The sequence below is a fragment of the Solanum lycopersicum genome, chromosome 12, assembly GCF_036512215.1.
Source record: "Solanum lycopersicum chromosome 12, SLM_r2.1".
In the NCBI taxonomy this organism is placed as follows: domain Eukaryota; kingdom Viridiplantae; phylum Streptophyta; class Magnoliopsida; order Solanales; family Solanaceae; genus Solanum; species Solanum lycopersicum.
In genome coordinates, this window is record NC_090811.1 from 67125767 (window position 1) to 67152957 (window position 27191).

A 27191-nucleotide genomic window follows, 5' to 3' on the forward strand; every position below is an offset into this window, starting at 1 on the left:
AACTGTTTGATTCTGAAAGACCCTCAACTCGAGGTAAAAAATTTCAAAGCAATTCAGAAATAGAAGTAACAAAAGTACGAGAAACAGTATGATACAAGTTACAAGAAACAATATAGATAACAAATATCGAAGGACAAAAAACTACCGAAACCTATTATTTTTTTACGATTACGTTTTCGTAACATGTTTCAAATATTTTTCTTTTCATCCCCAGAAAAAAATAGGTGAATTCTACAGATAACCACTTTCAATCATTGTAGCAAATAGCAATTAATTAGAAAGTCACTATCACTATGTTTCTAGCAAGGCCAGCAAGAAAGTACTCTTTTAAGTACAAAAAGACACTAACTAGGGAGTTGGCAAAATAGGTCAATAACAAAAACATTAAATTGGTTAATACAACAAACAAGAAGAATAGACCAATGCAATATACAATATTTTGCATTCACAGGCCACACAACTTACACTCTAATAACTATATTAATTACAAAGCAGTCCTTCATAAAAAGCAATATGACAGAAGCTTTTCTCTGCTAAGCAAGAATTATGCTTTAAATATAGCACACTAGGGATACATAAGAAACTCAAACTCACTACAAATTCACAAGCTACACAAATTCTTGCGGCGTCCACCATTTGTCTGTCTACCTGTGTCTCTGCGCACCTGGTGGTGCAGTCGGCATGGGGAAGTTATAGCTGGATTGACCACCGGTAAACTGTGGAGCCTCCACGTATGGGCTCTGGAAAATATGTCCAAAAGTTAAGATGATGTAAAAGACAAAATGACATGATCTTTGCTTCATTTGAAATGAATCATAGATGTTGGAACATTTCCTATAATAGACGATATACTCATTACAATGGAATATCTTCCTTCTATTGTTTTGGTAGATGTAAAACACGATATATTCTTCTTGACAACACTAAAAGGAAAAGGAAATTAAGATTGACAGAAGAAGTGCAAGAATATTACCCTCCACCCGTTTCTTTATCACTTTACCATCTCTTAATGATATTGTCATGCAGCGAATGCATGGATAGAGCCGAAGGTTTTTTTTTATCCTGAACTGTTCTACAAACTCACCTCCAAAAAGATGAAAGAAAATAAGTCAGGAGAAACCTTTTAGTCTGAATCCTTTTCTGCCCTTGCATCTACATGACACTGACATGCGACGCATGGCAAGTAAATCTCTCACTAAGCTGCAGTTGCAAGTAGCAATTCCCAAGGTGAAAATCTACTTTTGACTAGTTCCTCTTGTATCTCTAAAAGGAGAAAATAGTTGTCCTTCCAAGCATAACAATCCCAAAGAGCTCTCTTTTTTACCATGTCTCTGTGTCTTGAACCAGTTATGTATGTAATCACAATTAGTAGACTTCCAAGTTCGCGTAACAAGCAAATTTACCCCCACTAATAGAATCAACCAAATCCAATTGAAACGTTAAAGCTCCACTGCTTTCTTCAGCCCCTCTCTACCCCCCCCCCCTCCTCCACAACCCCCCACCCCCCACCCCAAGCATATAACCCTGAAAACCTCTCCCAAACTACCTATCTATTGCAACCAAACATCTCCAACCAAAGTGCCAGTGAACAGTTGGGGAAAAAAGTCTCAGGGATTGGTGGTGACGGCAGAGTAGGGGGGGAGTTAGGAAGGTGATGGCAGCCATAATGCAATAATGTTGATAATTATATCTTTGGTTGACTTCATTTATAAAAGGAACAATACCTCATTTTCAAATATACCAAAGGCTAAGTGTTCTCAGCACAGCAATATACAACAGAAATTCGTTTTGAACTTACAATCTGAGGACCAAAAAGGCAATTAACCAAAGAAAGAGGCCAGTAAAGGAACCAAACCTGTGCAAGTTAGCTAGCTGTTCATAAAGGAATAGAACACAAATCAGAGCAGTACCTGTGATGCAAATACTGTATAAGGCACCTCTTCTTTGTTTTGAGATGGTACTGATGCAGTTGAAGAACGAGAGTCATAGCTTGGTTCATTTCCGTCCAGCTTATGGACGCCATTTTCTGTAGTTTCGACTTCATTGACTGGCTTAACCTTCTGTACATAAGAATATCATTCAACAGAACAACAAGGTTAACCAATTGAGAGGATCACGCTACCTACTTAATCATAGGTCAACAACAGTACCTGAAAAATTTTGCCGAGAGTCTTTAACCCCTTTGCGCGGGCACGAAGCTCTTCTTTCTTTACGTTGTTGTCTTGTAGAACCTAACAAAGTAAAGAATATTAACACAAATAAATATGAAAAATACAAGAATAAGCCACAAAACAACATGATAAAAGTGAACAACCATTTGACAAACACGAGAAAGAGTGGCTTCAATATCTGCTACATTAAGCTTCCAGAGAGAATCAATCATTAGCTTTTTGTGGGATTGCATGTACTCTTCAAGTTCTTCCTCAGTGTAATTTCCTTCTGCACTGAGCTGCCTTTTCATGTCCTCTTGCAGCTGAATCAAAGCAATTGCACCTACAAAAGCATGAAGTGTTTTTCTTTCAGAAGGACATTACCACATATGACGATCAAGTATCTCATTCAATACACACAGAGGTTGGATGAATAGGACAACCCAGTGCACGAAGCATCCAATGTTTACATATGATTCAGGGAAGGGACACACTCCAAGAGGGTATTGTGATGTAGGCAACCTACGCTGACACTTGCAAGTATCAGTGGCTGATTTCATGGTACAAATCCATGACCTATAGGTCACACAAAAATAACTTTACTGTTATGCAGGTTTGGATAAATGATCAAAATTAATCACAATCACATCAGCTATAATTGATGACACATTATGATAGAAGTGATAAAAGAAAGATCCAAAAGCTTATCTTCAAACCTTGCAATTCCCTTTCTATAAATATTTGGATAAGGAAGATATTTTGGAAGGCATTTATGAGCTAGAACTATTAAAAAATCAAACTTTTCTTGTACTATTTCAGGCAAAGGTATGTAAAGAAACATGTAAGAGGAAGGAATCAAATTTTTCCAACAGAAAAAAGAGAGTTAAAACCGCTTAAGAGAAACAATTTCATAGCATGTCTATACTAAAACTAGAACATACAATTTATTTTTTCTTTTGAGAAGGTAAAAGTTTATTGACGCAAAACACGCAAAGCGTTAGCAGTGAAAACATTTAACAAAAAACACATTCCAGGAGTAATGCAGTGACAGAATCTAGCATCGTTTTGAACTCTTTTACCACTACCATATTACACCAAAACTAAGCAAGGATATACTACTCTGTTTAAGGACTGAAACATTGGCATTTCTTTCATTTCAAATGATGGAACATTCTTTCCCTCCAAGATTCTGGCATTTCTTTCATTTCAAATGATCCAACAAATGGCTGCAGGGATGGCGCTCCGAGTGGGAAAAGATTTAGCAATGCATTTTTTTGTCTACCAGGTGTAGGCCTCATTTCTGGTTAGAGATCGGTGTACATGCTGAAAACTGAAGAAAGTTTTTTTTTTAAAATCTAATATATACTTTATTTGACCTCAGCTTAACACTCCTCTCATATATTTTCTACCTATAATACTATCCTACTGTCTACTAAGTTCATCAAGATTATATGACATCAACCAACAGAAGAAAAAACAGTCAAAACCCAATTCTGGACTAATTAAATCACAAAACTGAAAGAAGAGCGTAAACCGCAAGGAATTATTCTTCAGAAAGCTCTATGCACAGATTAATATAGAGATTGAGCGAACAAGGTGCAAGTGGTTTGTCCTAACTTCAGAAACAAGAAGCACAATGTCAACCACAGAGCACCGCTTAAAGCCAGCACAACAAACCTGTTGCAGCAGTTACTTGGGATTTGATAAAATGGCCTTTGTTTCTGAACCACTCAGCAATAAAAGGCACACCCAAATATAATGCCTTCTTTCCAAGCTCTTTCGCTGACTGTCTTGCATATATGTACCCAATTGTGTTTAACATATCAACACCATAAGCTGTTACCAAACATAGAGTTGATGAGAAAAGATTCTGCAACTATAACCGTGTCAATTGGAAGAGACAAACAAAAATATAAAGAAAGTCAAAGCTAAGGAGTTGAGAGGGAAAGAAAAGGAAAGGGGATTGCTGAGAAAGAGAGAATGTAAGTCAGTAGAATAGGACAAAACAGCTTCAATGCCATAAATGGTGCTTATACGACAACTATTACGCCTCAATACCAAAATAGGTGCTCCTTATATGACTACAAGTTCTTGTCTCCACAAGCAACTTCTATTTTTCAAACTAGTCTCTTCAATAGTTTCATTACGACTGAGAAGTTACCGAAAGTCAATGGCGCACAGTTTAAAACTCGGCGATAATAGGCCCGCTTCCTCTCTACCCTTTTCCAATTGAATACCAAACTTTTGCCTGCAGCTAGGGTTTGAACCTTTGGATATAGTTTCATTTGTCTTTAGTCCAACAGATGTCTGAGATCCTAGCTGAATCACCTTTTGAATGCACTTTCACTGTTTTGTAGGTTTAAATGATATGATTATTCATATGAACTGGCATAAAATTTGTTCTGATCTGCCTTACATTTTTTAGATTTTGTTTGTTGAAATATAAAACAAATTGGCACTTCTATTTGGATGTTCCATAGTGAAATGCACCAAAATTTATTTTTAGTACAAGAACACACCAAAAAATAAACAGAGTAGTTGATAGAAGAAAAGATATTTCACTGAAATTGCTTGCGCCTAATAGATCTCATGTTAACTTGCATTTTTAGGAGATGTTACACCCACATCTCGTTACCTGATTAAATACATGCCCTTCTTTAAAATAAGAATAAAGTTGCACAGGTTGTTGGCTTGCCATATTCACTTCTATATTCCCTCTGGCTAGTGTCTCTAGAAGCACTTGCTTTCTTCATAACTTGACCCTAATAACCTCTCCCGGTAATAAATGTCTGTTATTAGATTATTCTCAGATTCAAATGGGACATCATTGCTATTTACCCAACCTTCATGAACATGTCATGTTAGTCTGTGCCACTTTCTTTAGATTTGCCTAGCTTCGCACATCCTCTACCTTTGACCATCTTGGTTGCTCCATCTACTTACCAGAACGAACGTATAGGGTTCAGTACCTTGCTTACGTCTCCTTCTGGCCCCTATTGACTTATTATTTTTCCAGTGTCCAACACAAGGTCCTGTAAGAGCCATGCTTTGCATTAAATCTTTCACTTGTGATGGAGAGACGAGAAACCTTAGCCATTCCTACATACCAAATAACCCTTAATATTTAGATACCTCTTATTCAATCATGAATTGTCACGACTCCAAAAGTTACTGGAAATTTAAAGATCTTAGTGCGCACAACTCACGAAACCAACTTTTCACAGCCCATAATACAGCTGTAAATATGCATATTGTTTGTACTACCCCTTGAGTATCATTGCCAACGTCAGAAAAGCAATTCAATACAAAAAAAAGGGTAGAAGGAATCATGTAGTAGGTATGACAATGTTAACCTGCATTTGAAAGCCTCGACACCTCAGCTTCTGCATGACGAACAAAGTCCTCTTTATTTCCTTGTACATATACATTGAGCCGGTCCTTCAAAGTTTCAGCAAGCTTTTCTTCCCTCTCCCTCTGAACAACCTGTATTAGATTAAGAAGGAAAGAAGTTAATTTTATACATATCCTGATACAGCTTCTATGAAATACAGTAGGCTCCAGCCAAGTAGTGGTAGACCATATGACTGCATATTAGCATCTTTTTTTTGAAACTGGACTGCATATTAGCATCTTTTTAATGAATTGATATGAGATCCAACTCATTGTGATGTAAAGCTGCAAAGTGCTCAAACAGATTGTTGTGACATCAATATCCAATTCATTGTGAATAGCATACAATGTAATATCGATGATTAACATCTTGATAACTAGAGGAATAGGTAAATGTATCATTCAAATAGTAAATAAAAGAACACTGCTGTCTTGAAGTCGAATACACCCACTAGCAACAGAATTACCCCCACAGATTTTTTTAGGCAATACAGCTTGCAAGGCGTAAACTCTTATTATGAGAACTTCAACCAGCAAACTGTACTACAAAACAAACAAGCAACAGATAAGCTAGCTGAAAAAATTGTAGTACGGACAATGAAAACCTGGATCCAAAAAATCACACTGCAGATTCCCACTACTACACACGTCGATCCTTCTTTACTTGACAATCAATGTATAAAGAAAAAAAGGCTTGTTATTTCTTCTGATTCCCCTATTCTTACCTATTGTATCAGCAGTTGCATCTGACGCTATCTAAGGTTGATGGATATGTCCAAATCATCTGAATGATTTCCCTTAATTTATACAACTAGATGCATGTTTTCTATCTCTTATTTATATATCTGGGCCTCTCTCTTCTTTTGGCCTTTGGGGAAATTTTTTTTGCTTTAAAAGTAAAAGAATGAGGCACCATGTGGGACTCTAGGTTAATTAAGTTAACGACAATACCCAGTGTAATGCCACAAGCGGGGTATGGGAAGGGTGGTGTATACGCAAACTTTATCCCTACCTTGTGGAGGCAGTAGAGAGGTTTAACCCTCAGCTCAAATAAAGCAATTTTAAAAGAAGGTTTGAAAAGGAAAAATGTGGTTAAGAAACAGAACAGTAGCAACAACAAAGGTTAACAAGCCATAGTTTATAATATCATGGAAATAAATGTTATTTTTTATACATAGGCATATAGTTAGGTGCCATTATAACCATTTCTCAAGCTACTTCTCAGTTCTTTATCTTTTTGCAAGCTTTACCCATATATACACAAAGTCAATAAAAATGTTCTGAATTCAACTTTCTCAAGTAACACTCTTACAATTATAAATGCTAAAAGGAGATGAACTGTACCCTCATTTTCTCTTGTAACTTTCTAGCATCAAAATCTTCACCTTCAGTGAAAATATCCAATGAAGCCATTGATGCCATAGCAAGCTGACCTATGTACTCCTCAAAAAGTTCACTTCCGAAAAGCATAGCAAAAATTGCTGCAGGATCAATGATTGCATCTCTGAAAACAATTCAAATCATAGAAGTTTGATTAACATGTGAATACACAGAAGAACATTCAAGCAAATTATATGTACATACAGGTACCAAATATCAATTGTACTAGGAGAAATACAAATGTCCTGGTTATCAATAATACAAGAGAGAAATTACGTTGAAATTCCTGATTTTCCATGTGCATCATAAGCCTGCCGTTGAGATGGATCGCTCAGTACCTGATAAGCCTCTCCCAACACCTGCAACCGAGGAGGAAACAAGAATTATTGACCCAATAGAAGGAATATCTCCTAATTAACCAAAAAAAAAGTTAGATTAATGACTTACCTGAAAATTCTGTGCAGCTAGAGGGTCATTTGGATTTTTATCAGGATGAACCTGTCGTGCCTATACCACGTATGAAAGTTAGTAGTAAAGAAGAAGTCAAAACATGGAAAGCTCAAATAAACAGAGTCAAGATTGAAAATTAAAACAAAAAAAAAGGCAAATAGATTAAAAATTAAAACAAAAAGGGGGAAATTCTACTACAATAAGGAAAAGTAAAGTTAGAAGTTTTCAAATGCTGTGAGCTACAAATTTTTATCTTCGTCACTTTTTATTGTAGTACTTGTGTGGCAGTACGCTCATTCCTGAGGCTGAGTTTTAAGAAAATGACCAGGACCTCGAGAAATAAGAGAAAAAACAAAATCAAAATTTCTTGTGGATAAATCATAGTTAACTTATTCAAGGTAGCAACTAGAAGTCGCAAATTAAGAAAATAAATACATAGCTGGTGAAGACTCCAAACACTATTAACATCCCCATTAAAAATATGTAACCCAAAATATTAAGGAAATCAGTCTTCCAATTAGATTGTCAAGTCCAACAATCTAATCGTTTTGTCCACGGGGTGATGAAGTAAAGCATAGTGCTGAGAACTGACTCGTCTTTATCAAATATCCAATTGGCTAAATCAGGGGGGGAAAGTAAGTGTCCATTTGACTAGTTGTAGATTTGATACTCAAACGGTCACGTTAGCATGAAAAATGGTTTAAAGAAGAGAATTTATCATAATTCACCAATTCATCAAGTTTGTTCCATCAAAAGTAATGGCATCACATATGGGTAGGAAAAATGTACAATGACATGACGTTCAACAAATAAATGCTATCTTTCAGTCTTAGTCTTAAATTTTTCAGCGATAATGTGTATAAAAAGAAGCCTTAAATAAATACTCGGAAATCCCCAATGTTAACCACAATCCTAAAAGGAATTACAAACTTCTATTTCTTGCATGCTCCATTCTATCTATTTATTAACAATTTCTGTCTACAATCTCCTTCTATTACCTAGACAAAGATTCTTCTTCATGTGCGCGTGTGTGTTGATAGATAGCAAAAAGGATTATTCTTTGTAGTACCTTAATAAAGAAATCATACGTATGGGATTAAAGGTAGCTTCTTTTTCAAGCATAAAACCTTTCCACTGCCCCAATATAACTCCTTAACATATACTCCCTAATCATCCACTTTCAGCCTATATTGCTCTGACTCTTCAAAAATGTCAACATGTGCGTATCGAATTCGCCAAAGTAGTGTATTTTGGGAGAATCCGACACGGCTGCGGCATCAAAATTGAAGAGTCCGCGCAACTTACCTTTCAGTTTAAACCAGACAAGCAAGTGCAGATAGAAAAAAAATTCTTTAATTCTTCATGCACATACTTATAACTACATCCCTAAGTGTATTAAAATGATAAATAAAGGTTAATACAAATAAGATAATTATATATACCTTAATGTAGTATGCTTTCTTAATCTCAGATTCGGTAGCAGTAGGGCTAACCCCCAAAATGTCATAATATTCAGTCTCCTTCACCATGATCTCGAAATCTTTTCGCCTTCCTTTCAAATTGACCAAATGATAGAAGGAAAACAGAAAATAAAATTTGAAACTGAAAACCACCCAGGTGCGGTTATTTAACTGCTATCAAGTTGACAAAAAGGATAAATGATCACGAAATGCCAAACCCCACGTACAAAATCAAAGAGAAAAGTTCAATCGGCTTCCTCTAACAAAACCAGTAAATCTATGAGATTATGGTGATGAAACTGCTATCAAGTTGAAAAACAGAAAATACAAATCCCAAGATCGAATTTTTCCTCTAACAAACCAAAAGGGTCAGCAAAAAAGGGGAATCGAAGAACAGAAAACAACAACCCCACGTACAAAAAATCGAAGAAAAGATCGAATTTTTCCTCTAAACAAACCAAAAGGGTCAGCAATTTAAGAGATTAAAACAATAAACTGCTATGAGGTTTCAAAAAAGGGGATCTAAGAACAGGAAACAACAACCCCACGTACAAAATCAAAAAAAAAAAAGATCAAATTTTTCCTCTAACAAACCGAAAGGGTCAGCAATTTAAGAGATTAAAACAATGAAACTGCTATGAAGTTCGAAAAAAAGGGGATCGAAGAACAGAAAACATCAATTCCACGTACAAAAATAGAAGAAAAAATTCAATTTTTTTCCTCTAACAAACCGAAAGGGACTGTAAATTTGAGATTGTGATGAATAAAGTGCAAGATGGAAATTGATGATTCATGCTGTGTTGGCTTCGGGCCCCTCTCTCTCTTTGAAATTTTGATTCGATTTTTGTTGACTAATTTGTGTGCGGTGTTATGCTGTGCTGGTGCTGAACGGACCGGGGCGGGGCGGCTTCAGGTGGACCGTAATTTCAAGTTTTTCCACATTGGCACAACTTTAGATTTGTCTATATTTTCTCCGTCTCAAAATACTGAAAAGATAAATATATTGTTTCGATTGTTGTTATTAATTTGTACTTAAATATAATATTTGTTTCGATTTAATTATTATTTATTATTTTTTTCGTTCATTCTTATGAAAAATTATGTAGTTAAAAAAATATATACTATTTAATTACTCATAGTTGTGATTTGCTATCACTCGCGACTAACATTAATTGTTAATTACGTGGAAGAGTTTGAATTTGTATAATTAAACACATTTGTATAGTTCGACACATTTGTATAATTCGCAACTAACAATTCTTCGTTTTATTTGGATTTGTATATGACGATGATAACCTTTGGTTTTTCAGTTTTGTCATCATATACATTCGATCTTTTAGTGTATAACTTGTTAAAGTTTGTATAAATATTTAGTTTTTGTATTTTGCATAATATTATTTATATATAATGTGACATGTATAATATATATTTTTTATAGTTATGTAAAGTTCATAATGGTTATGTTTGTATTAAATCGTCATTTCAAGTTTTATCTTATTTGTGTAATTTCAGACTTTATATTACTCAATTATACAAAAACTCGCGAATTTACAAAAATATATGCGAATTATACTAATTATTGCCTTCTATCCTCACCTCTCTCCTTCGTCTCCAATCTCACTCGCCTCTCTCCTCCGTCTCCCAATCTCGCTAACTATAATATGCAAATAAATATGTATACAATTATTTAACCGATGTACATATACAATCACCATTCTCCCACTTTCCTCTCTCCTCCATTTCCTAATCTCGCTCGTCACTCTCCCCCTATAACATGTAGCTGCAAATCATAATTAACAACCTATAACTATGTAGCGTAATTAGATTATTTTGGAATGATTATATGCGAAATTTCCTATTTAGTTGTTATGTTTTCATTTTTTAGAGTCAAATGATAATTTGCCTAACATTTTTGTGATGTATTTTCATCATATTAATATGCAAAAGAAAAAATTGTGAAAAAATAAAACTTATAATACATTTCGTATGAATTTTGAATTCTTAATTTTACTTTAAAAATTAATCAAATTAAATTTTTAAAAATCTAACATGACAATTAAAAATAAAATAAATAGAATATTATTTTCTACTATGTTATACATTGTTTGTATTAACCTTTCTAGTAGGCTTTGACTTGCTATACTTATTTCTTTATATTTAAAAAAATTGCTAAAATAACCATCAAATATTTAATCTAACAATAAACGCAAAAACTTTGATATTATTTATAATCGAAAGAAAGTAAAAGCAAAACATGGCAGAGGCATATGGTGCCACGAAGAAACTTCAATGGGGGAAAAAGCAACGAAGTGGGGGCCAAAACAAATTCGTTTTTTCTGCAATATTCTTCTGTTTTATTTGATCAGCTCTTTTGTTTGTATATACATGTAGTAGACGCTTGGTTGTTATCGCAGTGTTTTAACTGTCAGTGGTGGACTGTGAGTGATGGCAACAAAATTGAAAGAGTGAAAGAGTTTTTTTTTTTTTTGGGTTATGGATTGATAGTTAACCATATGGAGGATTTGTTGTGTGAAAAAGGTGAAATGATTGAACAGAGTTTGCTATTAGATGATACTGAAACTCAAAAGGGTGGATTCAGAACTTTACCTTTCATCCTTGGTATGAATGATGTACACTGTCCCTATTTTTATTTTTTTTCATTTTGTGTGTTGATGTTTTGATATAACTTGTGTAATTGCTCCTGTGTAGCTTAATTTTGGTAAATTTTTTTACATTGTGGTTGATTTATTAGTCAAATTGTGAATGGAAAGATCATGGATTGGTATGAGATTATGGGTTCTTTATAAGCATTTTGTGTGTTGATGTTTTGATAAAATTTGTGTAATTGCTCCTGTGAAGCTAAATTTTGGTAAATTTTTTTACATTGTGGTTGATTTATTAGTCAAATTGTGAATGGAAAGATCATGGATTGGTATGAGATTATGGGTTCTTTATAAGCATTTTGTGTGTTGATGTTTTGATAAAATTTGTGTAATTGCTCCTGTGAAGCTAAATTTTGGTAAATTTTTTTACATTGTGGTTGATTTATTAGTCAAATTGTGAATGGAAAGATCATGGATTGGTATGAGATTATGGGTTCTTTATAAGCATTTTGTGTGTTGATGTTTTGATAAAACTTGTGTAATTGCTCCTGTGAAGCTTAATTTTGGTAAAAATTTTTACATTGTGGTTGATTTATTAGTCAAATTGTGAATGGAAAGATCATGGATTGGTATGAGATTATGGGTTCTTTATAAGCATTTTGTGTGTTGATGTTTTAATAAAATTTGTGTAATTGCTCCTGTGAAGCTAAATTTTGGTAAATTTTTTTACATTGTGGTTGATTTATTAGTCAAATTGTGAATGGAAAGATCATGGATTGGTATGAGATTATGGGTTCTTTATAAGCATTTTGTGTGTTGATGTTTTGATAAAACTTGTGTAATTGCTCCTGTGAAGCTTAATTTTGGTAAAAATTTTTACATTGTGGTTGATTTATTAGTCAAATTGTGAATGGAAAGATCATGGATTGGTATGAGATTATGCCTTGGGCAATGTTGGGGTTAGTTTTTGGGGCCTAATTTGAGATACAGTGTGGAGGTTTGGGACCATGTGGGATGTGGATATACTCTCCCCATCCAATGTCATGGGGTCACATGATAAATTTGCTCGGAACGAAAGGAGTGATAGTTTTTGGTAGGTAAATGGAATATTGAATGATAGTTGAGGTATCGAACTCGTGAAAAGGTGATAGTTTAGTTGTTGTTTTTGTCGAGTTAGTTTTTGGAGGAAGTTCATTTATGTGTTGATTTCTTGATGAACAAGTGGAATTTCCCTTTACTGAGGTTCCATTTGATGATTTTTACCTAGGTGTTGATTTGTTTGTTGAAATTTTTGGTAAGTTTGCTGAATGGCCAAATATTTGCTCCATTATAGACACGAGGCGTGTTGGCTTCAACATCAAGAAAAATGAGTGATAGTTTTGGTAGGTGAAGGGAACAATGAATAGTTGAGTTATGAAGCTCGGAAAAAGGTGATAGTTTTTACGTGTGTTTTTGATCATTAATTCTTTTGATTTTTGTCGATTAACTTTTTGGAATGAGTTCATTTATTTGTTGATTTCTTGATAAATACATGTAATTGCCCTTTAGAGAGGTTCAATTTGATGATTTTACCAAGTTGTTAATTCGTTAGTTATGTGTTTACATGAAATTAAAGGAAATGGAGTATTCCAATGGAACAGTTGGGGAGTTCTTGATTCACTGTTTAATGTTTTATTTTCTTGATTTTGGATAGGAAATGCGGCTTTGACAAATGCGGCTACGTCTGCTCTAACTCCTAATATGATCCTGTATTTGATGAATGAATATCACATGGATATGACTACTGGGTCCAATATTATCTACATGTGGTCAGCAGTTACTAACATCGCTCCAGTTATTGGGGCGTTTATGGCGGATTCTTTTGTGGGTCGGTTCCAGATGATAGGACTGGGATCTGTTGTCACCCTGGTCGTAAGTTCATTAACTAAGTTGGTTTCTTTCATTAGTTGCCTTAAGTTTTCAGGAGCAAAGTGACATTGTAGTGTTAGTTGGACCAAGTAATATGAGGTTGAATGATAAGATAGTCGAAAGGAAAATGAGAGGGCATTCATTTTCCACCGCGGAAAACGTTTTTCTTCTTATGACCAAATCTGTCATATCGAACATTCTCATAGTCATAATTGTTTATTTTCGTGTTTGTTAAAGGATTCCCATAATATTTACTAATTGACGAAACCTTGGTTGATTATGAGGAACCTTAAAGTGCATTTCTGGCCCTTTCAAATATTTTTTTCTACTAGTTTCTTTCTCATATCTGTGGTATATTTCGTTTGACATTGAATACCTAACTTTCAATTAGACGAGGTGGACAAATAACATCTTTGAGCACTGTTGGATCCCCCTTTTCCCAAATTTTCTTGAGTCAAACATGCCTCCTTAGTTACAAGCCAAACAAAGTGAGCTACTTTATATGGAAGAAGGGCATTTGAACATGCTGTGCAAAGAGACCAATGTCTTTTAAGTTCACTGAACCTAAATACAGCAGCAACTGAATGATTTAGACTTAGAAAATCAGCTAGCAGTAAATTTCCTGAAGTCGATTCAGACTCCACATTCTAGTCGCTGTTTAGCTAAGTAAGCCGATTGACCTCAGGATAACGATGATTCAACTTGTAGATTAGCAAGCTCAGTAAGTACTTAATTTTCAGCACAATATTTTGTGTTTATCGTTGTATGTTTGCAGCCCATGTATGACTGTAAGTAACAACTTAGAGGCACGTCCAAAATGCACAAAATATTAATCACCTGTGGTAAAAAAGCTGTTACCGACATGAATAGCAATAGTCTCTGCAAATATGATTGCATGTGAACTCAAAGTTCTAGAAATAGCAGCCACAAGCTTACCAATATGATCATGTAAACATAAATGTACAACATGTGTTCCCATTTGACAAGTTTTTTACTTGAGGGAAGGGGGAGGAGGTAGCAACTCTATTCCCCATTAATTGCTTGGTACCAATTCACAATTTGAGAATTGGCTCACCCATAGTGATCTGTTTGAACTAGGTAAATCTACTGATAATAATTCTAGATATTCTATGTGTTTTGAAGGGGATGCTTCTGTTTTGGCTGACATCGGTGATTCCGCAAGCAAGGCCCCCGCCCTGTGATTCCAATAACATTTGCAGATCAGCAGAGACGTTCCAACTCTTCTTCCTATGTTTCTCTTTGGGCATCGTTGCCATTGGAGCAGGTGCAGTCAAATCCTCATCTTTGGCATTTGGTTCTGATCAGTTGAAACGGGAAATATATCAAGACAATGCGCGTTTAATGGAGAGATACTTCAGCTGGTATTATGCCTTGTATGCTTTGTCTATCCTGGTTGCTCTCACATGTCTTGTTTATATCCAAGTCAACATGGGGTGGGCTTTAGGTTTTGGAGCTCCTGTTTTGCTAATGTTGTTTTCAACTCTTCTAATTTATTTGGGTACTCCATTCTTCGTGAAGCTGAAGCCTAAATCGACCTTAATCACTGGCCTTTTTCAAGTGATTGTAGCTTCTTATAGAAATAGATGTCCCAAATTGTCGTCACAGAGTGAAGGTATACAATATCATCAGAGAAAAGGGTCAACCGTAGTTCTTCCAAGTGAAAAACTAAGGTAACGTCATTCTTACCAAACGTTTGTTTTTCTGTTGGTTATTTTACTTTCTGCATATGCTTGAAACAGAACCTATGTGATGGTAAATTGCTGTTTGGTTATCTAGCCTGTATGCTTTTTCTTCCTTAACTAATCTATTATTTGATCGATCATTATAGCTGTTGCTTCTCTCACCTATATAGGCAATCGTGAAGTTCATTGTTATAACCTGCACCTGCTGATGACATGCATAACTCATTGTGCTAATGATTCCAGCTATTATTGTTTAAAGAGACCTCATGTCATGTTCAAAATTAGTGATACCCTTTTTCGGTCCTGATACATTTGTTCGTACTGCGTTTTAACTTCAATATATTGCCTTTAGGTTTTTGAATAAAGCTTGCATTATACAAGATCCTCAACTAGATCTGAGTCCAGATGGAGAAGCGACAGACCCTTGGCGTCTTTGCACTGTAGATCAAGTAGAGGAGCTGAAAGCATTGCTCAAAGTTGTTCCAATCTGGTTGACGGGAGTTTTATTGTCCATAAACATAAGCCAGAACACTTTTCCAGTACTTCAAGCGAATACCATGGATCGACATATTGGTTCAAGCTTTGAAATCCCAGCTGCCTCCTTCGGCATATTTGCTGTCATCTCTGCTATACTTTGGATTGTCCTCTACGATTATTTGATTCTTCCCACTGCATCAAAAATGACTGGAAAACCTGCTCATTTCAGCACAAAAGAGAGAATGGGGTTCGGGTTGTTTCTTTCCTTCCTGTCAGTTTTAGTGGTTGCAGTTGTAGAAGGTGTTCGGAGAAGTATTGCAATCAAGGAGGGATACTCGGATGATCCAGAAGGTATGATCCCTATGTCAGCTATGTTTCTACTTCCCCAGAATTCCCTTACTGGCTTCGCAGAGGCCCTGCATGCCATTGGCCAAAACGAATTCTACATTTCAGAATTTCCTAGAAGCATGTCTAGTGTAGCTGCTTCTCTATTAGGAGTTGGTATGGGAGTTGGAAGCTTACTAGCTAGCTCTATAATGAGCACTATCGATGACTTGACTAAAAGAGGAGGGGAAGAAAGTTGGGTATCGAGCAATATAAACAAGGGTCATTACGACTACTATTATCTCGTTCTTGCAGGATTTAGTCTGGTTAACATACTGTGCTACATTGTTTGTAGTAAAGCTTATGGTCCATGCAAAGAAGAGGTGATGGAAGAAGAGAAGCCATGAATGGGTAAAAGAACTTGTATATTGTTAGCTCGAAACGCGCCAATCCATTATCCATATAGTGTCATGCCTATTTCCTCATAGCTTGTTAGTAGTAGTATGTATATATACTTTTCGGTTGATCTAGCCCTTTCCTGGATCCGTACATAGTAAGAACTTAGTGTATTGTTCTGATCTTTTCACTAACTTTTATATATATATATGTATACTTTTCAGCTGAGCATGGCCGATGCTAATGTATCTATCAAATGAAGTTGTAATCACTTAACTTTAGAAGATAGTTTTAGCATGGTGTATATAACTTTTATATAAAAAGTATGTTTTTGTGTAGTTTCTTTTTTGATATATCCGAGCTACATATTAATGTATCCGAGTCAGTATTTAACGTATCTGAGCTACATATTATGTATCTGAATTAGTTTTTAATGTATTTGAGTTACATATTAATATTATGTATCTGAATTAGTTTTTAATGTATTTGAGTTACATATTAATGTAGTCGAGACAATATTTAATATATCCGAGTTACATATTAATGTTTTCGAGCTTCAATTATTGTAATCTATTTTTTTAATTATTAGGAAAATAATATAATTAGAAATTTATTAGGAATGAATTATAATTTCATATTAAAACGATGTGATTTATGTAATTATTTTTTAAAAAAAACAACAAAAACACAAGGATGTCTTCTCACATTGGGCCCAGAAAGATAATTGTAGCCCAGGTAAAATATAGTCCACAAAGAAAAATATTGATTTATCAATTTATTTTTACTTTAAAAAAAATATTGAAATTTGCAAGAAAAATAAGCTCCAAAATCTTATTTTCAATTATAAAAATATTTTAGACTTTAAATTAGATTATTTAGATCTTTCTATTATATATAAAAAAAAAATTATGCAACAAGATCTAAGAAATGTATTACATACACATGGCAAAGTTATTAACTTAGAGCAATCCTTATATAATTATGCGATTAATGTCTCTTTTAATAAGTTTTTAACTAAATAAGTAGTTGACAATTGTATAAACTTCATGAAGTGGACAGAAGTGCAATCCAAAGAAAGCTTACTAAACTCCGTAGCGATAATATTTTGTTTGTAAATTTACTTTAACAGATTCAATATATATGGTTTATACTTTTCTCGGTCAAATTTACATTTACATAGAATTCCTAATACTTGAAAATAAATCATAATAGAACGTATAAACCCTTGTTTGTTGAATATTTTGATGTAGATTTAACAAACAAAATATTATCGTTAAGGAGTTTGATAAGATTTTTTTGGTACTTTTATTAAAACTCATATTTTAACTCATTTTTCTTTTGTATTGTATTAACCATTATTTTCCCCCCAAATCGATTGGTAGACAATCGTTTTGATGTCGATGAAAAGGTATATATTACATCAAGAATTTATCCAGTAATAAATTTCAGAAATAAAACTAAAATAACAAAAAAAACCACAATTTGCTTTATATTTTTCTTTTATTTTCATATTGACATTTACTTTTTTGGATTTTCATTATTCTCTTTTACCTTCCCCTTCTTTGAATCTAAGATAAGAAAAAAAAACCAATTTTTTCACACAATTTAATTGATGATCTATTTAATCAAACTTCTAATAACCAAAAGTACAAAAACTTTTAAGAAAAAAAAAACAAAAATCCTTTTGATAGTAGCATAACTTATTTTAGGAGGTGAATTTTATTTTATTTATTTTTTAAAAAATACTTTCAAATATTTAACCAAACATTTGTTCAAATTGATTTTCCAAACACAAAAATTATTTTTTTTCAAAAAACACTTTAAAAATTAATTAGAAATGGGGTTAATCATACATTTTAAAACAATATGGTGCAAATAAAATTTTTGCATAAATTTAAGGGTGCAAAAATGCAAATTACTCACCCGGGTCAAGTTCAAATCAAAACTGGGCATTTGAGTTCTTCTCAGTTCGTTAAAGCTTCAGGCTAAATATTCAAATGAATTCTTCTTAGCATTTTTGCAGAATCAAAAAGCTCATAGGGTGGATCTGCAGCTATGTCGAAGAACAGCAATGGCGGATCGAGTGTTCAACGAGATCAGGAATCTTCTTACGATCCAGTGAGATGGTTGAATCTGATGGTTTCGGAGCCGTATTATCTGTTTCACTTGCTAGTTTTCTTCTCATACATCCCCGTTCGATGCTCCGCTTTCCAAATCCTTGACCCTGCTCGCAATTCGTTCCTGCTTAAACGAGTATATACTCTTCTCGGCTTGAATCTCGCTTTTTTTGTGTGTGTGTGAATAAAGTTGTTTTGTTTGTAGCTATATTGATACATGATACATGCAATGACTGATGAGAATGAATTTGTTTGGGACGGTTGTTAGCTATTGTATTGTATTTGTTACTTCAAATATGTAGTAATACACACCTGGAAAGCTGATTGGACTAACTATCTAATACGTTAGCTAGGAAAATGGAATAGCTGATGATAGTTCCAATAGAAAAAAGGAACAGCTTATGGTTAGTATGTGAAACTCGCGAAAAAGTGTCAGTTCGATGTGTTTTTGATCATTTATATCATAATGTTAAATCTGTTGTTATGTAAAGATGAAAAGTTTCGTTTTATGTAATGACTGGTTTGATGGCTTTGTTACCTTATCTTAGCTGAACTATCACTATTTACTCAACTAGGTGTGTTTTAATACAGAGATGGTGATAGTTCAGGTAGGAAAATGAAACAGTTGGTGATAGTGGAGTAACGACTCGTATGCAGTGTTGTTACTTTTTTTTTTCCTTCTCATCTGCCATGATGAAAGACAAAAACAATACTACAATCTATCGATAAACGGTACTTATCAAAGCAATATAGTCCTATACAATAGGATATATTATGAAAGAATATTTCACAACCATGTAAACAACAAGCTGGTAATATACTTGTTTGAAATTCTGTCCCTCTCTGTGCTGTCATTAGTCTTATTCACGATTTTCTGTTTCATTGGCAGGAGATTCAAGTGTTTGTTGCATACTGTGTCTTAACTGTTGTGAAGGTAACTATTTAGCTGATCCTTTTCCAATAAAAATGTAGCATATGAGACCTTGCTTTTATCAATTTATCTTCATATTTTTGCTCATTCCTTGCTCATCCCAAAGACTTATCCAATATACATGTTTTTTCACTTCAATAGGAGTTCATACTTCATAGTCAGACTGTTCAGGTTGGAGTTTATCCTTTGATATGTATCAGTATCACCTAATTTTCTCAATTGGAGCATTAAAGCAGCATTAAATCTTTTCCTTATCCTATTCAACGAACTCGTGTAACATTTCCATTGCATACAATTTGCTCTCCAGCCCCTGAATTTTCTGTTGTTTGATGCCTAAAATTGTTGCTTGAAAAGGAGAGATCTATACCTGTTGTTTTGACATTGTTGTTTACTTTGCGCGGCAGATAGTAAGGACAGAAAGCTGGGAATCCTTCATTCAAGATACTTTGTTGTTTGCTAAGGTTATATCTGTTATTTTTATGCTCTTCATCCTCAATCCTCACATAATTCTGCTCTCTTCATCATGATTTATAATTAATATGTTTGTGAATGACTGGATATAGCTATCTGTGATTTTCAAATCTTTAACTTATCCAAAATGCCGGTAATATTAACCACCATCTCATTTTGTTTCCCAAGATATAATGTAGAAAATCAGCTAGATTCTTCTTTGTGTGAGACCCTGCTTAGTTACTCCATATTTTAAATCGTGTTAGCTCAAAAATTGGTGATTAGTAGTAGTATTTTCCATGTGTTTCTTCAGTTCAAGCTTGAATAAAGAATTGATATCAAGTTTCAGTAAATAAGTAAATCTATGTCCAATAGAAGAAACAAAACTAACCAGTCAACCCTCATAAGCCAAATTAGGTCATAATCATATAGGACAGATGTAGTACTAGCTGAAGTCAGCTCATCAGGGCTTTTGAGCTAAAGGAAGAACTAGTCCAACTTGTCTGAAAAATTATTGATTGTTGCACTACTTGCTTAAATATTCTATTTTGAACTTTCAGCTAAGTTATGGCTGCTAAGGGCTCTGTGCGCTTGTAGTATGGTGACATTTTGTACAGTAAAGAAAATGACACCTCTTACATTGACCTATCATTTTTTATATCTTGAAAAAATTTATTGGGAATATGTGTACTTTCTTTCTAGACTAGAAGTAAAAAAGGAAGCACAGTTCCCTTTATGCCACGGACTTTAATTGATTTACCTTGCAACTTGAAACTGTTGTCAGGAGTGTGTGTGTAATATCCTCCCACCCCCACTTCCACCCCCAAAACGGGTAGTTAACTAAATAAAAAGGATCACAGTAAAATTGGAAAGTTGTTGCAATCATTTAAAACCTTAATTTTGCAAAAGGCCTTTATTATAGTGGGTTTCTTTTCCATATTATACCTTTAGGAATGAAAAGAAGTAATCTTTCAGCAGTTGCTTGAAAGAAAAAACATAAAAAAGAGCCTCTGTAATCATAGGATCAGTCCTACAGTGACCAATTGCAGTTTGTATATTTTTTTTTGGTTGATAAAGTAACAATTTTATTGATGTTTGAGCAGTGGCAGTTTGTAAACTTATAATGGGAAGATAAACTTGAATTACAACTTATGATACTTATTAAGTCATAGCATTTCAGACTTTCCCCATGATTGGAAAAAAATATTGCAGACTTTCCCATATTGATCTTAGTGGTACTGGTTTCAAAAATTTAGAAATCTTAGGAGTAAGAACGAACATGGTGAAAGTGGCGTATTTAATCTTTCTTGATCCTCTTTAAATATTACACTATGCTTATACAAAAGAAGGGAGAAAAAACAAATCTGCGGCAATTAGCAGACTTGTCATTGCATTGCGTTCAGTTAGTATGATATGTAGCAAGCAGAGGAATTCTTTTTAGGAAATTAATACTGTAAATAGGGTTCATCCTGACATTTCTCAAATTTCTGTTCTTTGATTGTGCATACTTCGGCATCATATTTTATAGCTTCTGTTGAATTCTTATTATTTACATTGGAATATTTAACACAAAACTGCTTCTTTTCAGATTTTCCTTACTGCCATTGCTTTAGTTATGGATTATCACTTGGCTCTCTGGTATGCATTGGCATTTTTAGGTGGGTTCTACTCTTTGTTTGCAGTTTCTGATAGTGCTAGCTCTAAAACTTGATAGGGATGTTGAAAAGCATTATGATTGTCATAATGCGATGCATGAATAAGCATTATGAGAAATCTATCTATTAGATGGATGGCTTACTGACTTTCTTAGCCTTCTGCAACTTTGTTGTTACCCTTATTTGAGAATGTCGTTTATACTTGGTAATCTTCTCAGACCCCACTTGTGGGATTACACTGAATATGTTGTTGTTTATACTTGGTAATTTTGTCTAATGCAGTTGTCGTATCGGTTTATTCCTTGCAGTAATACATATTATTGCACAACAGCCTCCATATGAAGGACTAGGTACTCTCACTACTCCCATTATGAGGCTACATTTGTTTCTTATAGTCTTCTGAGTTTAATATGGTACATGGAGTGACTTGTAAACATAAATTTAAGGCATACTGAGTGTGTAAATGTAAACGTCCAGGTTCTTCAAATCATTTGACACCATTACAGTTGGAGAGTTTGCTTACTGAAGGAAATACATCACGATTTTGGCTGGTTGGTTCTCTGCAGTTTTTTATTGGTATTATTTTCTTTGGAAAGGTTCCTTATCTGTAGTTTCTACTTAGCGTTGTGCCTCCCTGAAGATAAGAACAAACAATTTTAGTTGTGGTGATTGTGAATGCTTAGGAGATTTGGCCATTTGGAAATACTCTTGAATGGTGTTGTGCAAACAGAAACTTACAAAGACCTTGTTTTGAAAATGCAACACATATTTGTTCTTCTAGCTGATCCTGTCTTCTATGATACTTTTTTTTTCTTTTGAAATAGTAAAGGTACTATTAAGTCTGCTATACAAGCACTGTAGTTATCCTCTAATCCTTGTGTATTTGAGCGGATAAACTTTTTAATTTATTTGGGTCCACAATACGGTCAGCACTATGTTATTGTTAACATTATTCTTTTGGTACTTGTTAAATGGACCTTGGGCCTAACTCAACCCAAAGCTAGTTCATGAGGGGAGGATTGCCCAAGACCATGTAAAGAGACCTCCCATCCTTAAGTGAGTCGATGTGGACTCAAACATCCCCTGCACGCCCAATACTGAAAATCTGAAGCATGGAACATATAAGATGGTGGCACCACATCGGGTAAATAATGATCGGGAAAGGCATCACTCTAATACCATGTTAAATAGACCTTGTGCCTAACTCAACCTTGAAAGCTTGCTCAAGAGGAGAGGATTCCCCAAGAGTCCAAGACAATATAAAGAGACATCCATTCCTAAGTGAGCCGATTTGGCTCTTAACAGTCAACAGTACCTAGTTGCTCTTTTTTCAATTTATATTCTTCCTTTTCTTCCAGTTATCTGGTACAGAAGTAAAACTAGAATGTATTGTTGAAATTCCTATAATTTGCATTTAATGAATGAGTAGATGATGCTAAGACTAATAGAGTAAGTGTGCTGCTTGATTAGAATGTTTTAACTTCTGATCAATAAAATTTTTATTAGCAAATTTCACTATTTTATATGGCCAAATATATACTGTTTAACTTGTAAATGATTATGTTATTACTTAAGCCTACTCTTTCTTCAAGATACGAAACGAGCAGCCGAAAATGGCTGTCCCTATTGTATTTTAGATGGAGTCATCTACAGGGCTAAGAATCTTAAAAAAAATATCACGTATTAGAAAGTTGCATCAGAAAGTTGAATAGAAGAAATAAAGAGGATCCAATCCCACTCTTGTGTGTGTCATGTGGCAAAAAGAAGATGGAGATGACATGAAAATGACCTCTCTATTTTATGTATACAATCTCTGTATTTCTGTTCCTTCTTATACTTTATGGTTTTCACCTTTGGCAGGTTGAATTTCGCGCTTTCTCCACATCGTCTTGCGTATGCACAAGTTCCTTTTTTCCAGAACTCTCAATAACGTGAGTTTATGCTCCATTATGATTTTATTATTAAAACTTAATGAGGCATTTTATGAAGTTGGTCATTTGTTCAACCCAAATTTGAATTCTGAGACTTTTTTTCTTGGTTGTAATGGCAAGTTTCTTATATATTTTCCTGAACAGATACTCAAATACAAATTTATCTTTTGGGACAATTGATCTTGGACTCTTCCCTAATGCTGCAGAAAGATTCGGCATTTCTCTTGGTGTGTTACTATTTACTCTGCTTTTACATGTGTTTTATGAACTGGATTTGTTGATTTTGTGGTGTTTAACACTTAAAGTGCTTTTGTTGTTTCATTTGACTTTTCAATTGACTGGTTCATTGGGAAATCTTATCTAGGAAGCTTGAACCAACTTCCGGTGTACATTCTATTTGAGAATGCTGTAGAGGTTGCACGCTTTCCAGAGTTTGACTCTGAGCCATATGTTTTTGGTCCTACCATTACAAAGGTATTCTCTGCTACCACAAGGTGCAAGTGTTGTGTTTTCCTACCCCATCCCCTAATTGCCCTTTCTGTTCCTAAGCGAAGTAATCTACTCCTATTGCATATTTAAACTGTTTGCTTCCACTTTGTGGTTTTCTCTGTTTCCATATAATAGAAGTATTCACCTTTTATCTTTCATCAATGTATTTCTGCACAATGCTTGATTGTTGACCTCATGTATTTTGAGATTCAGATTTTTTCATACTTTAACAATGACCAGCTAGGGCGTAGTTCACATTTACAAATGATATCCTAGTTCAAAAAATATATTGGATATTGTGAATCTCAGAAATATTCCAAAATATGACTTCATTAATCCCTTCGACTTTTAATAGATTCCGCTAAAAGTTCAAACGCACCCACATTCATGCATTGTGCTTTCTATGGCTATCCTCTGGCACCTCCTGTCAGTACTATATTTGTTCTGAAAAAATATACATAGCAATATCTTTTTCCTTCTTTAGTGCAAATATAGGTACTTGAATTTAGCATCTTAGATCAGTTGTATCTTTTCTTTCTTCAGATTCAGCTGTCTGTAATTTATGAACGATGAAATCCTGTGCTGATGACATTTGCAAGTTTATTGCAGAGACTTCTTTGTGGGCGTTTTGAGCTTGACAAAAGACTTCTGGATTATGTTAATGGAAAATAGGTAACTGTGACCTGTGACTGTTTACGAGCCTACTTTGAATACCTCAACTTATGTGCTTTCCATCACCGTGTATATATGTTTTTCTTTGCTGCCTGTGTTCATCCACATAACCTTATAAACTCACTGTTGCACAATGCACATCATGTTTTCTTGGATTCTTCATGATGTGGTACAATTCTCCTGATATTGCTATCCATGTGGTTTCCAGAGGATGTATTTCTCCTACTTCTAAAGCTTCGTGCTTCTATGTCTTATTAAGTGGATTGTAAGTCATCTGCACAAATATATAGATTTCAACCCATCACTTTGCACATACCAATTAGAAGTACAAGCGACATTACCAAAATATATCAATGATTGTTTTGTCTGCATCATATGTCAAGGCTGAAATTCACTCATGACAGAGCTAGGTAGCAATTATCAGGAAAATGAAAAAAAACAAAACAAATAAACCTCAAGACAAAACGTCAAAGTAGTTTCATTTGATCGAGTAGCAGTTTGTTCTAATCCCCTTTAAAACTTCCCTTAAACCTTTGGAACAACTCAATACCTTGGTTTCTATCTTATTTTTACATGCTAGATAATGCGTTCTTGATCTCTCCATCTCACCCTGTTTCCCATTTGATCATCAAAGGTATCTATGGTTCAATCAATGAAATGCTGTAGATCTATTTTGTCATTAAGCATATGATCTTTCTCCATTTCGTTGCATTTGCCCCAAAGACAAATGAAAAATTGCTCGATCCCTTGTTTCATGTGTTGTTCGACATACTTGGAACAAACAATTTAGGTTGTCGAACATTCTTATTCTATTTCACAAAGCTGTGAAACTACCGTTTGTTAGCATAAACATTCTGTATACATATTTAATTACCTTTAGCCTGAAAGAACTACTGCTTCACGGTTAGAAATTACTTATGTTAGCTTCTAGTTTATTTTGATTTGAACCCTTCTAACATGAATGTTCAGTACATAACCCAAACAAATGCATTGTTAACATTCCTGCAGGTCAAACACGAAAGGTATTCACGATCTCCTATTTGTTCGTCCAACCCCAATCGAAGGAGATGTTATTCGTTCTCACACGGTTTCTGAAGATACTAATCACTCTTGTTCTTCCCACGAACTTCCTGCCAAAACTACAGGTAAACATGTTAAAAGGTGCTAGATCAGACATGAAATTTGTGAGGAAATTGTTTTTTTTTTCATTTCCTTTTCTTACATTAGGAGAACACGCAGTTTGTTCATAACTTTGTATTGAGTCACCACGATATGTTGGAGTTCCACTTATAAAAAAGGTCGAATTCTAAGATACTGTAATGAAATTTCACTTTTTAAAGTTTAAAGTTCAATACATTATGCTTGAGAGGAGAACACGTAGTTTGTTCATAACTTTGTATTGAGTCAGCATGATATTTTTGAGTTCCACTTATAAAAGCTTCTAAGATACTATTATGAAATTTCACTTGTAAAAGTTTGGTTTTACATTTATGAACTCCATGACATTGTACTAGACTTTTACTATAAAGTTTGATCTTAGAAGCAGAAGCGTTATAGTTTGAAGTTTCAACTTTCAATTATGAATTTTTCGCTTTTCTTTGCAAAAATATAGACTCGAAAATCAATAATCAAATGGGCTTAGCCAATGGGTTGGCTCAATCCAATCCGTTATTGGGGTAGGATTGAGATAGGATTTTCAAGCCCATTTAAAGCTTGATCCATATAAGCCTTTCACCCTTGAGGCTTGATCGTGGTTGGATGTGGCGGTTCATAGGCCAAAACTATTTATCGAAGGGTAACTTACAAAATTTTTACTAGTGTATGAGCTAATTATTTAAATACATGCTATGTTGCAAAAAGTACAAATCTTACTAGATTTTAGTGTATCTATGTACAGTATCTCGAGATACATGAACTCAAATTAGGTGTACTTTATTATAGATACACTTTATTCAAGTAAATTTGCATGTATCTAGGATATGTTAATCACTTTCGCGCCCTCACCTTCCTTCCATCTCGCTCGCCACTCTCTTATCTCGCTTGTGTATCATCATATGAGATACATGTATCACACATATTTAGTATTATTGAAACAACATCATTAATATTTGAAAATCTTCTCATTTTCTTGATATAATAGAATTTTAAGTTTGAAAAAAACAAAAGACTAGTCCATCCCAGCCCGCTGTTCTTTTAGGGTTGGGCTGAATTGAACATAACCCTTTCAAATAAAGAATCGATCCGTACTAGCCCATCAAATTTCTTAACCCGTGTTAGGTTTTATGGGGTTAAATTGTCTTATTTTGACATTTCAATATATAATTAAAATAATATAAAAAATTAAAGTAAAAATATAATATTTGAAGATAATTTTAATTCTTTTAGAAATCTTATGACCCAATGGTCCAAAAGAATCACTTATTTATTATGCCTCTTCTTATCTGTCGTATTTTCATTCATCATCCGCCACGTAGAGTTCCACTAACAAATTAAATTACCAAAAACCGTAATAAATTTTAGTTGAGAAATTAACGAATGAGAAAATACAAATTTGGGAATTATTGAAAATAATTCCAAAATTTGGTAAAAAACTAATAATTCATTTTTGAATTATTATCGTAAAAATATTTTTCTATTCAATTAAATTTAGATATATAACTTAATACGTCATATGTTATAGCAAATAATTTCAAACTTTCGTAAAA

General features: G+C 34.2%; 3 protein-coding genes across 4 annotated transcripts; 2 read left to right on the top strand and 1 right to left on the bottom strand.

The window, feature by feature from the left end:
* Positions 1 to 356: 356 nt before the first annotated feature.
* LOC101245533 (chaperone protein dnaJ 10) lies at positions 357 to 9840 on the bottom strand. Its single transcript, XM_004253061.5, has 10 exons — positions 8813 to 9840; positions 7368 to 7427; positions 7197 to 7279; positions 6885 to 7044; positions 5504 to 5633; positions 3828 to 3986; positions 2315 to 2493; positions 2151 to 2231; positions 1911 to 2060; positions 357 to 740 (listed from the first exon to the last, which is right to left on the bottom strand). Exons 1-10 carry the CDS (start codon positions 8897 to 8899, stop codon positions 645 to 647), a joined length of 1185 nt encoding a protein of 394 aa, XP_004253109.1. The 5' UTR covers positions 8900 to 9840; the 3' UTR covers positions 357 to 644.
* A 1212-nt stretch (positions 9841 to 11052) lies between these two features.
* Positions 11053 to 16579, top strand: LOC101245241 (protein NRT1/ PTR FAMILY 1.2). Its single transcript, XM_004253060.5, has 4 exons — positions 11053 to 11449; positions 13127 to 13344; positions 14485 to 15032; positions 15397 to 16579. The coding sequence occupies exons 1-4, from the start codon at positions 11098 to 11100 to the stop codon at positions 16250 to 16252; spliced, it is 1974 nt and encodes a 657-aa protein (XP_004253108.2). The 5' UTR covers positions 11053 to 11097; the 3' UTR covers positions 16253 to 16579.
* A 1588-nt stretch (positions 16580 to 18167) lies between these two features.
* LOC101244942 (thioredoxin-related transmembrane protein 2) lies at positions 18168 to 25860 on the top strand. 2 transcript variants are annotated; one of them, XR_003244490.2, is made up of 11 exons: positions 18168 to 18494; positions 19248 to 19292; positions 19694 to 19750; positions 21328 to 21397; positions 21703 to 21744; positions 21872 to 21945; positions 23255 to 23325; positions 23470 to 23552; positions 23690 to 23799; positions 24358 to 24486; positions 25495 to 25860. XR_003244490.2 is itself a non-coding variant. In NM_001348110.1 (11 exon segments), coding segments are annotated over 10 exon segments (813 nt in total). In that variant the 5' UTR covers positions 18239 to 18296; the 3' UTR covers positions 25495 to 25851.
* The last annotated feature ends 1331 nt before the right edge of the window (positions 25861 to 27191 follow it).

What these genes read in the sequence shown, in the direction of transcription:
- LOC101245241 (XM_004253060.5), top strand. Translation starts at nt 11,098, where the DNA reads ATGGTGCCACGAAGAAACTTCAATGGGGGAAAAAGCAACGAAGTGGGG. An exon ending in GATCTGTTGTCACCCTGGTC is followed by an intron (nt 13,345 to 14,484) that starts GTAAGTTCATTA and finishes TGTGTTTTGAAG; the next exon opens with GGGATGCTTCTGTTTTGGCT. An exon ending in CTTCCAAGTGAAAAACTAAG is followed by an intron (nt 15,033 to 15,396) that starts GTAACGTCATTC and finishes TATTGCCTTTAG; the next exon opens with GTTTTTGAATAAAGCTTGCA.
- LOC101245533 (XM_004253061.5), bottom strand. Translation starts at nt 8,899, where the DNA reads ATGGTGAAGGAGACTGAATATTATGACATTTTGGGGGTTAGCCCTACT. An exon ending in TTTCTCGTGTTTGTCAAATG is followed by an intron (nt 2,232 to 2,314) that starts GTTGTTCACTTT and finishes TTACTTTGTTAG; the next exon opens with GTTCTACAAGACAACAACGT. An exon ending in CTCTCGGCAAAATTTTTCAG is followed by an intron (nt 2,061 to 2,150) that starts GTACTGTTGTTG and finishes TCTTATGTACAG; the next exon opens with AAGGTTAAGCCAGTCAATGA.